The 14,230-nt window shown below is 40.7% G+C and overlaps 1 protein-coding gene across 14 annotated transcripts in view; it reads right to left on the bottom strand.

Annotated features, from left to right (window-relative positions):
* The window catches only part of Muc19 (mucin 19, oligomeric), a 154,201-nt gene that overhangs the window by 37,583 nt on the left and 102,388 nt on the right, over nt 1-14,230 (bottom strand). For 12 of the 14 annotated variants that reach the window (XM_040753942.1, XM_040753946.1, XM_040753941.1 and 9 more), the window contains 14 exons: nt 10,831-10,929; nt 10,612-10,677; nt 9,966-10,052; nt 8,749-8,832; nt 8,489-8,587; nt 8,254-8,319; nt 7,423-7,509; nt 7,134-7,205; nt 5,339-5,413; nt 5,077-5,142; nt 4,352-4,438; nt 4,058-4,129; nt 880-951; nt 152-226 (listed from right to left, as the gene is read on the bottom strand). In XM_040753942.1, coding sequence (XP_040609876.1) covers nt 152-226; nt 880-951; nt 4,058-4,129; nt 4,352-4,438; nt 5,077-5,142; nt 5,339-5,413; nt 7,134-7,205; nt 7,423-7,509; nt 8,254-8,319; nt 8,489-8,587; nt 8,749-8,832; nt 9,966-10,052; nt 10,612-10,677; nt 10,831-10,929 — 1,107 coding nt within the window. The remainder of the gene's footprint in view (nt 1-151; nt 227-879; nt 952-4,057; nt 4,130-4,351; nt 4,439-5,076; nt 5,143-5,338; nt 5,414-7,133; nt 7,206-7,422; nt 7,510-8,253; nt 8,320-8,488; nt 8,588-8,748; nt 8,833-9,965; nt 10,053-10,611; nt 10,678-10,830; nt 10,930-14,230) is intronic. The other 2 variants (XM_040753949.1, XM_040753952.1) reach the window with 2 other exon arrangements.

The following is a 14,230-nucleotide window of genomic DNA, read 5'->3' on the forward strand; positions in this document are numbered from 1 at the left end:
ATGTTAGTTTTCTCTCCCAGCACTGTTTTTACACCAACACGGTTAAGGATCTGGGATTGGGTCAACCAGATATCCATATATTTTATGCAGCTTCTGGGCTTTAAGTGAGAAACAGGGTAATGACTCCACATAATGCACACCACCTGCTTACCTGGTTGTTCTCCAGGCTGGGTTGATTGACTGTTAGAGGCTGTAGTTGTTTCACCAGCTGATGGTGCAGTGGTCCCTTTCAGAGTAAACAGGAAATAGATATTAGGATCTCTATAAAACAAATCATGCCAAATCTGCTCTCTGATCTCACATCTCCTCCATATATTCATTTTCACTTCTTCATTTCCGTCTCAGCATTTCCAACATTTGATCATCAAATAGATACCGTTTTTAGATCAATTATGTATGATCTAATACTTATGGAATATATTTTACTGTGCAATTTATCTATCTATTTAATGTCCATAAAGTGAGTTCAGTGGTTCTGAACTGAGATTGCACACTGGAATAAACTGACCGCTTTACAACCCTCCCTAACACAGACAAAATCTCACTGGATCTTAAGGTCCCTCCATTAATATTATAAAACTATCACTAGCTAACCTTTTATCTACACTCTAATAGAAGTTACAGTCTCACTTCCATAGACAAAGCCTTATAAAGTGTAAGGAATTCTGAAACACTGTGGCCATATGCACACTCAGACCACCTACAGCAATGCCAGCTATTGCACCCCTGTCATTTTGGCTTTTCATTCAGTATTGCTTACAGCATCAGTTTCCTACCACTCCTTTCTACTGTGACCCAATAACCACATACAGAAAACGGGCTCCATGCACACCCAAGTCAGACATATCTCTTTCTCTCCTTTACGTGCACTGCTCTTACCAGAGGTTGTGACTGATCTAGTCGATGTTGCAGGACTCACAGTGGTGGAGTCTCCAACAGTGTTTATGGTTCCTAGGAAGAAAAACACATTTGCAGTTGAGGACCTGGTCATCTTTCTAGTTTACTGGTACTACTTTAAAAATTGAGGAAATGAAAGTGAAAAGTTATGATTGCCCTAGCACTTCTCAACACTGCAGTATCATTCAGTTAAAGCCTAGGAGGACATAGGAGCCTTCCATTGGGCCGGCCATGGGAAGGAGCTGCTGGATCATCACCCCAGCCCATTGTCTCCCCCCTGAAACTGTGGCTCCAGTGCTTGATTCTCCTGGAGTGCTGACACTTGCTGTACCAGGGCTGAATCCAGATGATGGCCCAGGTGAGCCTTGTTGATTAAGTGGATAAATGTTAGACTGAGGTTCTTTAAAGTTCTACATTTTCCTGAAATAACTATTAATCCTGTACACCTTTTTTCTTAAAAATGATAAGTATACACAAGCATAACTGGGTTGGGAGACTCCAGATGTTGGTAAAATATGCTCTTCTCATTATGAATTTATTCTGTTAATGTTTTTCCTTCAAGAAATAGCAATCATTTTGATTTCTCAACATTCAATATTGAGTGATCTTGCCTCTGATGCCATTGACACATCCCCCACAAATCCTTCTTTCCTACTTGTGTTTTTGTGTTTATATCTTATGTGAATACAGTATCCGCCCATCCCAAACAGAAGCAAAGGTGGAAGATTAAAATCTCTTCTATGTTTCCTCTATCACTGCCAGCATCACATTGACTACTCAAAACTCAACAAGTATCTTTTCATTCTTTCTTGGCCTCACAACAGGGCAAAACAGTGAAAAACTCCTTAAAAATTTTGTCACTGATGGAATCTGGACAGTAAGGTCTCAGGTCTCTGGCTTGCCTATCACCTTTCCCTGCGTCTCACGATATGTTCTTCCAAATGCATTTCCCACAGTGACTACCAAAGTAGCTGTATCTCCCCCTCCACTTGTGCCTGCGGGATGAACATTGCTTAGTCATTAAACAGAAAGCAATCTTCAGGACATTTAATTGTTCCTTTAAGCCATTAATTCATTCAAAGCTCTACTTGGTCATGTTTCCTTACCCTCACATTCCCACTCATGGCCTGCTGTGCTCACATTCATGGTCACGCTATGTTTATACTTATGTTCCTGCTGTTCTCACACTAATGGTGGTGTGTTACGTTTACACTTAAGGAGCTGCTGTGCTCACTCTAATGGTGGTGTTATGTTCACACTCTTGGTCCTGCTCTGCTGAAAAGTTCAGGCTCCCAATTGCTCTCACTTTGGCAGTCGGAGTTTCAATATGTGCTCATTCCTCTCTGGTGATATTACTAATGGTCAGCACAATTACAACCCTTTGTACTCCCAGAATATCTCCTACGGTTCTCCTGTGATACTTTCTCATCATAGGTACTAATGTGCAAGCCATGGTGGACTGCTAACTGTAGAGCTGTGCTGCCTGAGTGTGCTGCCTTCATCACCACTAGGTGGGGATTTGGTGGGACCAGCTGTCACCAATTAAAAAGAAACCTGCATTTAAAATTGTGTTAATGTGCCAGGTAGCGATTGTGCTAATATGCCAGGTGGTGGCAGCACATGCCTTTAATCCCAAGACCCAGGATGCAGAAGCAGATGGATTTTTGAGAGTTCAAGGCCAGAATGATGTATAGAGCAAATTTCAAGACAGGTGCCAAAGGTACACAGAGAAACCCTGTCTAGAAGACCTCCCAATAAAAATGACAGATATACTATACCCATTGAGTATTGTCAACATCTCAGCAAGAAAATACTATTGTTTAATATTATCAGATGTGGAAAAAAGAAAACGCACAACCCTGGTACACATTGGTCTACACTCATGCTGTAAACCAACCCAAAGCAGTCTAAGGTTTTGCTTTCTACCACAAACCTCTGCTGCACAAACTATGTACAGAAAACAATAGTTTATAAACATTCCTGTCTGCAGAAGACAGGCACTTTGAGCACCGCCGTCTTTTTTTTTTTTTTTTTTTTTTTTTTTTTGCTTTTCTGTTCTTTTTTTTTAAATTTTATTTTCCAGTTTAAATTTAGATAAGAAACAAGGTTGCTTCACAAGTCAGTTCCAGGTCCCTCTCCCATTCCCTCCCTTCCTCCCGAGCCCTCCCCCCCCGTTATCCCCTCATTTCCCCAGGGAGGGTGAGGCCCTCCATGGGGGTGTGCATAGTCTGTCATTTCATATAGGGCAGGGCCTAGACCCTTCCCCAAGAGTTCGGGGTGAGAGTGCACCTCACATTGTTCTATGGGAGTCCAAAGTCCGTGTGTATACTTGGGATGGGTACTGATCTGCTGCCCAAGGCTCAATAGATTCCCTAGGCCTCTTTTTTTGTAACACAAATTAAAAATTGAGATTAAATAAAGAAAAATTTAAAAAAGTTTCATTACATGTTTAATCACAATTTTGAAATAAAATGGTCCCAGATGGCCACATTTATAATAGCTATTGGTGTGGTCTTTGTTGTTTTGCTGGAATTTTCCTAGATGACTTTGCTGTCTCTAACATTTGACCCTTTTGAGATGACTGTTTCCTGTGTGCAGCAGACTTGCTGAGATGAAGCAGGAAACAGTCTGTGTAAGCATCTATGGAAAGGGGCATTTCACACACTTCCTGATTTTTCCTAAATTCAAAGATGTGTCACTTGTGTCACCAATGGTACCTGCTCTGATTACACTTACTAATATTCCATTTCTCTATGGTATAGCACATAAAAGATTATCGCTAAAATGCCCATGAGAACTTTAACAGGATAGAAGTTGCCTCTTCCAATAGCAATATGATACACAGGAAAGCAAATTTTAAAAGACTAAAGCTATGACAAATCAATAACACTGAGTGAAAAAACATTTATGTCTGACCCTGTATGATCTGTATTAGGAAAACTAGTTCTGATCATCATTTACCTAAAACAAGGATTCCTTACATTTTTCGCTGATTAGAGATCAGATAATCCATCCCTTCCCCAGTTACAGACCAGCTGTTGGTCAGCAGTTGAGTTTCTTCACCCCAGTCTCATAATACTTTTCATCTTCAGTATGGTAGAGTGCCAAGGAGTGAGGATAACAACCAGAAGAATTTGACTGAAGAATCCCATTTGCTTACCTGGTTCTGTGGTGACAGAGGTGGGTGGTTTGGTTGTGGCCTCTGAACCAGTAGTGGTGGTCCTTGCAGAATCTAAAAAGAAACAAGCAAACAAAAAATCAGGCAGTGTCCAACATGTGTATTGTCCTCACTGTTACCCCTGAATAGTTGGGAGTTTACAGAAAAGGGCATGTACACATGGTTTCCTTTAATCCTCATTCTGTCCCAGTTAGAATTTCATTTCACAGCTCAGCACTTAATACAGTATTTCATCTAATGGAGTCTCTGAGTGACCAGGCACATCTGTGGACTTACTGGAACCTGGGGCTCCAGTGCTTCCTGTCCCAGGGGTGTTGCTGACAGCTGCTTCAGAGGTTGTTGCAGAGGATTCTTGGGATGTGCCTACCATGGGAAAAATGTTAGCTTGAGAAACCACACAGGGAATTCAACTTGTGGATGGAACTTTGAATATGCTTGCTTCTCACACCAGCAATGGCTATAAATAGCACATCAGCTACATAGAAACAGCAATGATTACTCCCACAGACACTAGCATGAGGGGTGCTACTTTTCAAGACAAATGAAGAATACTAGATAGCCCTGGTATTCTACTATGTTAGCAATGTATGTGTCAGAAATAAAGCCTGTCTACATCCACAATTCAAGTTTCAGTTATCAATACCTGTGATGTATCTTTCTCCAACAGTCTTTGCATGTTAAGCTTGGCACCATATACTCCTTTATTTCTGGACTAATTATTCCTATTACTGTACCTCTGTACATAGGTTAGTTTTTTCTCTTTACATGTTGTAGTTGAGTGACAGTGAAATCTTATATGTTCCTTCCTTTGTTGAACTGAAATCTGACCTGCTTTTAAGATGAACAACAAAGATTTTAGGTACATTGTTGTTTTCTTAGATACTTGACACCACATGAACAATGGTCATATTTCCCAGGGAACTATCTGTGATGAAATCTCAAGCACTACTTAAGATGACAAGTCTACTGCTGGACATCCCTCTGCTGAGCTCTCACAGTACCTGTTCCTCCAGATGTGCTCGTTCCAGGAACTGCAGTGGTGGCAGCATCTGTTGCTGCTCTTGTTCCTATGGGAAGGACAATGGAAGTCAAGATGCAGATAAAGCTACACTAATATTTAAACACATTTTATCATTCCATATACATGGTTGGATTCTACATTAGTTATGGTCTTGTCTCAATCCCATGACCAAACCCTGTTCTATGCCCTCCACAGCTCCTAAAGAGGCTTTTGTCTGACCTTATGGTGGTCCCAGTGCTTACCTGATTGTTCTCCAGGCTGGGTTGATTGACTGCTAGAGGCTGTAGTTGTTTCACCAGCTGATGGTGCAGTGGTCCCTTTCAGAGCAAACAGGAAATGGACATTAGGATCTCTGATAAACCACACCATGCCAAATCTGCCCTCTGATTTCACATCTCCTCCATATATTCATTTTCACTTCTTCATTTCCAACATTTGGTCATAAAATAAACACAGTTGTTAGGATAATTGTATATGCTCCATTATATAAGGGATGTATTTTACCTTGCGATTTAATTGTATATTTAATGTCCTTTACTGGAGCTCAGTGCTTCTGAAGTGAGGTTTCACAATCGAATTAATTGACTCCTTTAAAACTCTTTCTAAGTTCCCTCCATTTGCATTTCAAAACTATCATTAGTGATACTCCTATCTAAACATCATTAAGAATCATATTCCTACTTTAATAGGCAAAGTAGAGAATGTTACCAATTACTCTCAATTTGGCCCTAGAAACTGGGCAGTAGGAGTTTCCATATGTGTTCATTGCACTCCAGTGATGTAATTAATGGTCAGCACAATTGCAACCCTGTGTGCTTTCAGCATGTTCCTACATATCTCCTGTGATACTTTCTCATCCTAGGCACTGATGTGCGCAGCCCTTGTTGGACTGCTGTTTTCCCTAGGTCTGTTGCCTTCAACACCACTAGGTGGAGGTATGGTAGAGCCTGCTGTCACCAATTTAAAAAGAGTAACAGTTAAAGTTATGCTAGATATAATAAACCTATTGAACAGTCTCAGCAACTACCAAGCCAGAAAATATTATTGCTTAATTGTACTAGATGTGGAAAAACAAAACCCATCCCTGGTACACAAGGGTCTGCAATCGTGCTGAAGCCACACTCATGTAGTCCAGGCCTAGGCTTTCTATCCAAATCTCTACTTCTCACGATATGTGCAGAAAACAATAGTTTATGAACATTCCAGTCTCTGGCACACAGGTGGTTTTAACGCAGAGTATATACTACAAATTAAGATATGAGATTAAATAATGAAAATATTTTAAAGGTCACAGTATATGTTCCAACACAAGTTTGGAAAGACATGGTTCCAAACAACCATATCCTTAATAGCTGTTGATGTAGGACTTGTTTTTCTGGAATTTTCCTAGATAACTTCACAGTCTCTGACACTTGGCCCTTTTGAGCTGACTCTTTCCAGTGTGCAGCAGACTTGCTGACATGAAGCAGGAAACAGTCTGTGCGAGCATCTATGGAGAGGGGCATTTCACACACTTCCTGATTTTTTCTAAATACACGGATGTGTCACTTGTGTCGTCAGTGGTGCCTGCTCTGATTACGCTTACTAATATTCCATTTTCTTTATGATATGGCACCTAAAAGATTATCTATCGCTAAAAATGCCCATGAGAACTTTAACAAGTCAGCAGTTGTGCCTTCCAATAGCAATATGATAAACATGAGACAACTTTTAAAAATCTAAAGCTATGACAAATCAATTACACTGAGTAAAAAAACATTTATGTCTGATTCTGTATCAGAAAAATTAGTTTTGATCATCATTTATCTGAAACAAGGAATCAGGCAGGCCCAGGATTCTTTGCATTTTTCTCTGATTGGAGACCAGCTAATCCATCCCCTCCCCCAGTTACAGACCAGCTGTTGGTCAGCAGGTGAGCTTCTTCACTCCAATTTCTATTCCTTTCTATTCTTCAGCATGGTAGAGTCCGAAGGAATGAGGACAACAACCAGAAGAATTTGATACCTAAAGACTCAGTGAATTTGCCTATTTACTTACCTGGTTCTGTGTTGGCAGAGGTGGATGGTTTAGTTGTGGCCACTGAACCAGCAGTGGTGGTCTTGGCAGAATCTAAATAGAAACAAACAAAAAATGGGTGGTATCCAAAGTGTGTGTTGTCGTCACTGTTAACCCTGAATAGTTAGGATTTTATGGAAAAAGGCATATCCACAATAGTTTCTTTAATCTTCATTCTGTTCCAGTTAGGACCTCATTTGGTAACTCAGTCCTTACTAGAGCATTTCATGTAATGGAGTCTCTGAGTGACCAGGCACACCCTTGGACTTACTGGAACCTGGGGCTCCAGTGCTTCCTGTCCCAGGGCTGCTGCTGACAGCTGTTTCAGAGGTCGTTGCAGAAGATGCTTGGGATGTGCCTACCATGGAAAAATGTTAGCTTGAGAAACCATACAGGGAATTCAACTTGTGGATGGAACTTGAAATAAGGTTGCTCTCACACCAGTAGTGGCTATAAATGTCACATCAACTACATAGAAAAATAGCAATATTTACTCCCACAGTCACTAGCATGGAGAGTTACTTTTAAAGACAAATGAATCATAATAGGTAGCCCTGGATTGGCCCTGAATAGAGAGAGAACAAAAACCACTGTAGAATCTAAGCACATGTATGGAATGATAAATGAGCTACTTTTCAAGATAACGATACATAACAGGTAGCTCAATTATTCTACTAAAGCAGTAAAGAATGTGCCAATAATAAAGTACTTATACACATGCAATTCAAGTTTCATCTATAAATGTCTTTGATTTATCTTTCTACAACAGTATTCCAGTCTTCATGTGGTAAGCTTGACAGCATACACTACTGTGTTTCTGGCCTAATTATTACTGTTCTTGTACCTCTGTACATAATTTACTTTTTCTCTTTCCAGGTTGTGGTTGAGTAAGAGTGCATACTTATACATTATTTCCTTTGTTGAACTGAAATCTGAACTGCTTTTAAGATGAACAACAGTGATTCAGGCTACATTGCTGATCTCTTGGTTACTTGACACCACATGAACTATTTCCCTGGGAACTGTCTGTGATGAAATCCCAAGCACTACTTAAGATGACATGTCTACTGCTGGACATCCCTCTGCTGAGCTCTCACAGTACCTGTTGCTGCAGATGTGCTCGTTCCAGGAGCTGCAGTGGTGGCAGCATCTGTTCCTGCTCTTGTTCCTATGGGAAGGTGGATGGAAGTTAATATGTAGATATAGATGGACTAATATTTAATCACATTTTATCATTCCATACATGTGCTTAGATTCTACAGTGGTTTTGGTCCTCTCTATTTATGGCCAATCCATGTGCTATGCCCTCCACATCCCCTAAAGAGGCCTTGTCTGACCTGATGGTGTAACAGAGCTGGAGGTCCCCGTGCCTGGTGTTCCTGGTGAGCTTCCCCCGCCTGCTACTGTGGAGGTTTCCACAGATCCCTTTGTTGAACCTGGCAAACAAGAGAAGTATATTTAACTGTGAGATGTCATCTGAAGGTCACTTAGGAAATGCCACCACATTTTCAATGATCTATATTTTCATCATCTTACAACAGCTTCTAGTTTTGTGGGGGTATACATTTAAGATTCTCCATTCCATGTATGGAATTACCTGAGGTTCCTGGGCTGGTGGCTCCAGTTTCTTGCCTGGGTGTGCTGCCTTTCCCATCTGTGGATACTTGCCCAGTGGTAACTCCTACATCAATTGATGAGGAAACAATGATGTTAAACATGTTGGACAAATGCACATAGTATATTGGTAAATGTATCCTGTATCAAATTGTTCGTGTTGATTGGATAAAATTCAGTGACCTATTCAATGTCACTTTATTATATGCAACACATCCAAGAGCCAGACTCAAGCATCTAGTGCCAGCTGAACACAAACATATGTGCCAGAGTCCAATCTAACTTTCCCACTTTCTCATAGACGGATCCTTTAAAATGTTTAAATGTAATGAGAGAAGTGTAATGAGAGAACACTGTTACGGGACGACACAACTCTATGGACAACAGAAAGATACCAGGGCCTCGTGTGTACATGTTTTTCTTCAAAGATCATACACTCTGTTTTGTATCTCAGCACATCATGTACCAGCAAAGGCACAGACTGCACCATTTCGGGTTCAAAACCAAGACTACACAAAGTAATGTGCGTAGTGAAGGGGTGGTGGCTATGGAATGAACTGGGAGAAGGGCACAAAAATAATCACTATACATTGTATGAAATTCTCAAAGAGTAAAAACATATGTGTGTGTGTCTGTGTGTGTGTGTGTATTTCTTGGGACTCAAGAAATGTTAAGATTGCTTTGCGCATATCCTGCACTTTAAGAGGAACTGAGTTTGGTACCCAGCACCCATGTAGGGTGTCAAACTACCATCTCTAACTCTAGTTACAAGAGAATCCACATGTCTGCTTCTGGACAAAGAGTTAACCATTCACCAACCCCCCTCCCACATACACACTATTTAAAGAATAAACAAAATTCCTTAAAATTACTTTCAATAAGTCTCTAATGTCAATGAATCTGTCAAGGTTGAGATTTTGTCTGTGTTAAAGAGGGTTGTAAAGCGGTCATTTTATTCCAGTGTGCAACCTCAGTTCAGAACCACTGAACTCACTTTACGGATATTAAATACATAGACAATTGCACAGTAAAATATATTCCATAAGTATTTATACAAATTCCATTAAACCAAAAGACAGCACTGCCCTCTGGCTCTGCTAAAGCCTTCATTCCAACCCAGATTGAGTCAGTTTGAACAACACTATTTGCAGGGCACGGATAATCCTGGCTAAACCATCACCCCAGAGAACCAAATCTCACCAGAACTTGTGGCTGCAGTGCCTGCTTCTCCAGGAGTGCTGACACCTGCTGCTCCAGAGGTTGATGCAGATGATGCCCCGGTTGAACCTGATAATGATCAATGGGGAAAAGGTCAGCCAGAGATAATAAAATGTGAGATATTTTTGTAAAGTGCTAAGATGCCTTTTTCATTACAAAAATTGGAAGAGCCTGCCTTCAAACATCACTAGGGCATGATACCCTTGACCTCATTAAATTCCTTTATTCTAATTACTTGTGCCATCCATTAGGATATTCTTCCATTCAAAATGAGCACTGGGGTAGATGACTTAATATTCAGAATCTAATGATCTTGTCTTTCCTCATTCCCATAACACCAATTGCACCATTCCTTCATGTTTTCCATCTTCCTTTATGTTTATATCCTCTATTAATATACACTCTGTCATTTCTGGAGAGAAGAGTTTCTTTTTCTATATTCCATTCATTATCACATACAATATTATAAATACCCCAAACGTTTTCAGTTTCTTTCTTATATCTACAACAATTGGCAGCAAATGGAAAACCTAGAGACACTTCCCAGGAAGCCATACACTGATGAAATTGTGAACACTAAATTCACAAATCTCCTGCCTCAGTTTCCCCCTGCTGACCCCCTCAGTACCTGTTCCTCTGGGTGTGCTCGCCTCAGCAACTCCAGTGGTGGCTGCATTAGTTTCTCCTCTTGTTCCTATGGAAACAAGAATGGGGTTTAACAGCTAGAGATGTCTATGGATAAAGCCCTTCAAGATATCGTAGGTCATTCAAATTTACGTTTTCATCTTTGTGGGTCTCCTTGGAAACCCAAGAGCTGACCCCAGCCCCTAAAGATGCCCTGTCTGACCTGATGGTGTAACAGAGGTGGTGGCCGCAGTGCCTGGTGTTCCAGGTGAACTTCCCTTGCCTGCTCCTGAGGTGGTTCCCACAGATGCCCCTGTTGAAGCTGGCAAACAAGAGCAGTGATTCTAATGTGTTTCTGCTTTGAAAGGGATTCTGGGAAACAATCAAACTTCCATGGCTTCCTTTCTACTATGTTCACCACAACCTTCATGTTTTCCTGATTGGACATATTCAGGACACCCCAGTGCATGTTTGGAATTATCTGAGTTTGCTAGAGTGGTATCTGCAGAACCTTGTTCCCTGGGTGTGCTGGCTTCTCCTTGAGTAGGCGTTGGCATAATGGGACTGCCTTCACCTACTAGTGATAAAATAGCAATTGAAAATGCTCTAGAACAAATAAAATATTTATATTGCTTAGATCTCCTGTAACAGCACATACTTTTCCTCAGATAGATTTGGATGTGATTCATGTACATACGCCAGGTTAATGAATTGGTTAAGAAAATATTCACAAATCTAACTCAAGCATCTAGATTCAGCTACACTCCTTAAACACACGAGCCAATGAGTAATAACAGAAACTCAACTGTGATATATTTATTTTTTATAATTCTGGCCAATGTAAGTAGAAAAGAAAAAATTAAAGAAAATTAATAAAAACCCAAGCCTTTTTCAATAGAGAAACACTACCCCACTGTGTCAGTTGGATGTTTTCCCAAGAGAATGAGCTCAGTTTGAGCCTTAGTACATCACTCCTATAAGAAACCATTTGTGATGGCTCTCAGCCTAGAACCCAATTTTGCATCTCCCCTCATTACCACTGACAATGCCTGATAAACAAAAATTCCATTAAACTGATTAAGACTTTAGGAAATATGGGTTCATGGATATAACTTTAAAATTACAGTCAGTTAGAGGACACTGGATTACTTAATCTCTTAACTTTGTTCCTGTGTTTGATAATTTGAACAAGAATGGTCCCCAATTTTTAGAAGATTCGGAGATGTGCCTCTGTTGGGGCCACTGTGTGACTCTGGTTGGGCTGTGAGGTATCTAAAGGCCATGCCAGCCCCAGTTTAGTTCTTTGTCTACCTTCTGCCTACAGACCAGGATGTTAGCCTTCGATTATATTACAGCACCATGGCTGCATACCTCCTTCCACTTTTAATGCTATGATGATCTGTGACTAACCCTCTAACACTGGGAGTAAGCCCACAATTAAATGTTTCCTTTTATAAGTTGCCTTGGTCATGGTGTTGCTTCACAACTATAGTAACCCTAACTAAGACCATCTGTCTACATTCTATTTTTCAACAAATTATTTTATTAATGAATATTATTCTGCAAAGTATCTAAGCCATACTTAAGTCAGAACTTAATAGCCTATATTCTCAAGGACAAGCACATAATTTTTGTCTTTTATTATTTGATGGTGGGAGGCTGTGAGCATTTACCCACAGACACAGAATGGGAGAAACTCCATAATGTGAATTCTAATGATTCTTGAATCGTACACATTTACTAATGGGTCTACTCACAATAATGTCATCATCACCTAGCTATTAATGTTGATTAACTTCCAAGGTATGTGGGTGAGGTTACCAGGGAATCTCTGAAGTGTCATTGTAAGTGAAACATAGTTTTATTAAACTATTTTCTCACTTTTCCAGTTGACTTACTATGTCATTCAGAGACTTACACCTTCTCTGAATGCTGTGCCACTGGCATTTTCTTTCCCTTTGTTGCTGTGGTGACACCTGAGGATTCTAGATTTGTCTCTGATAAGTTGCAGAATAAAAATAATTATCTGTCAAAATTATCTGCATGGGCATTTTAAACAGTCAAGGGAGTAGAAGCAGAAAAATGGAATATGATACAGTAAAACAATGGCGAGAATTAAAAATACTACAATAAACTATATGAACGAATGAAGGCTGGGATTATACTTGAGGGGGTGACAAATCTCCTGGAAAACTTTTGTCATTGATGGGATCTGTACACTAAGCTCTCAGTTGTCCTCCTTGCCTGTCTGTCACCTTCCCCTGTCCCTCAGCACCTGCTCTTCCAGATGTGCTTCCTACAGTGGCTCCAGTCACTACTGCACCTGTTCCTCCACTTGTGCCTGAGGGTTAAACAGTAAGGGAAGAAATCCCTGCATCATTCCCTCATTCCTTCTTGCCATTGCTTCCTTCAAGACATCCTTGTTCACCTCTCCTTACCCTCACTTTCCCAATCTGAGTCTTGGAGACAGCTGATCTAGGTCCCACCTCAAGCCTAAATTAGGAGCTCTGCTGTGCTTGTTGGGACATCAGAGTGAGAGGTTCCCTGGCCTAATGCTTCTGTTCTCTTCCCACTCATGGTCTGCTGTGCTCACACTCATGGTCTGCTGTGCTCACACTCATGGTCCTGCTGTGCTCACACTCATTGTCCTGCTGTGCTCACACTCATGGTCCTGCTGTGCTCACACTCATGGTCCTGCTGTGCTCACACTCATGGTCTGCTGTGCTCACACTCATGGTCTGCTGTGCTCACACTCATGGTCCTGCTGTGCTCACACTCATGGTCTGCTGTGTTCACACTCAGGGCCCTACTGCGTTCACACTCAGGGCTTTGCTATTCTCTTACACATGGTCCTGCTGTGCTCTGACACATGGTTCTGCTCTGCTCACACCCATGGTCCTGCTCTGCTCACACCATGATCCTGAGGTTCCCACCAACTCTCCATTTGTCTCCAACAAACTAGACAGTAGGGGTTTCAACATATGCTCATTTTCTTGTGGGGTTCTACAAAATGTAGGCAAAATGGCAACCTGGGCAGATAAGAACTCCTATAGTCTCAGAGTAGTGGAACCTGCTGCTGCCCATAGTGTTGAAGAAGCCACATTCTGATCCTGTCAGTACCAGCATGGAGACTTTTATTTTTATTATTTTCTTATTTCATGATAAATAAACTACATAGCACATATCAGAAGGGTGTTAACATTGACTGATTTGTAAAGAACCTATTTCAAAAGAAATTATCCAATGTAAAGGGTTGTAATGACTACCATTGAATTGTAAATAGTGCTAATACCTTATTAGCATGCCTCTTTCTATACTTTATCTACCTATGCCTCTACTCAGACTACAATTACTGCTGAGTTGAAACAGGAGACATCTGTTTACAGAAGTACCCCTGTAAAACAAAGAGGTTGTCTCAAACCTTTCTATCACTTGCTTTGAAGGTTGTGATAGATCTAATTCTGTCAGCAGTTTTTAGAGTTATACTTGGCAATGTTCTGAAGAAATAAATAAACCAGGCTTTAAAATAAGCATATATGGTGCCAGAATGATGGGCCACTGCTCCCCACCACCCATTTTAAATAGCTTACAACCACTAGTAGCTCAAGTTTTTGGATATCCTA

Source organism: Mesocricetus auratus, unplaced genomic scaffold, assembly GCF_017639785.1.
Source record: "Mesocricetus auratus isolate SY011 unplaced genomic scaffold, BCM_Maur_2.0 Super-Scaffold_100010, whole genome shotgun sequence".
Taxonomy (NCBI): Eukaryota; Metazoa; Chordata; class Mammalia; order Rodentia; family Cricetidae; genus Mesocricetus; species Mesocricetus auratus.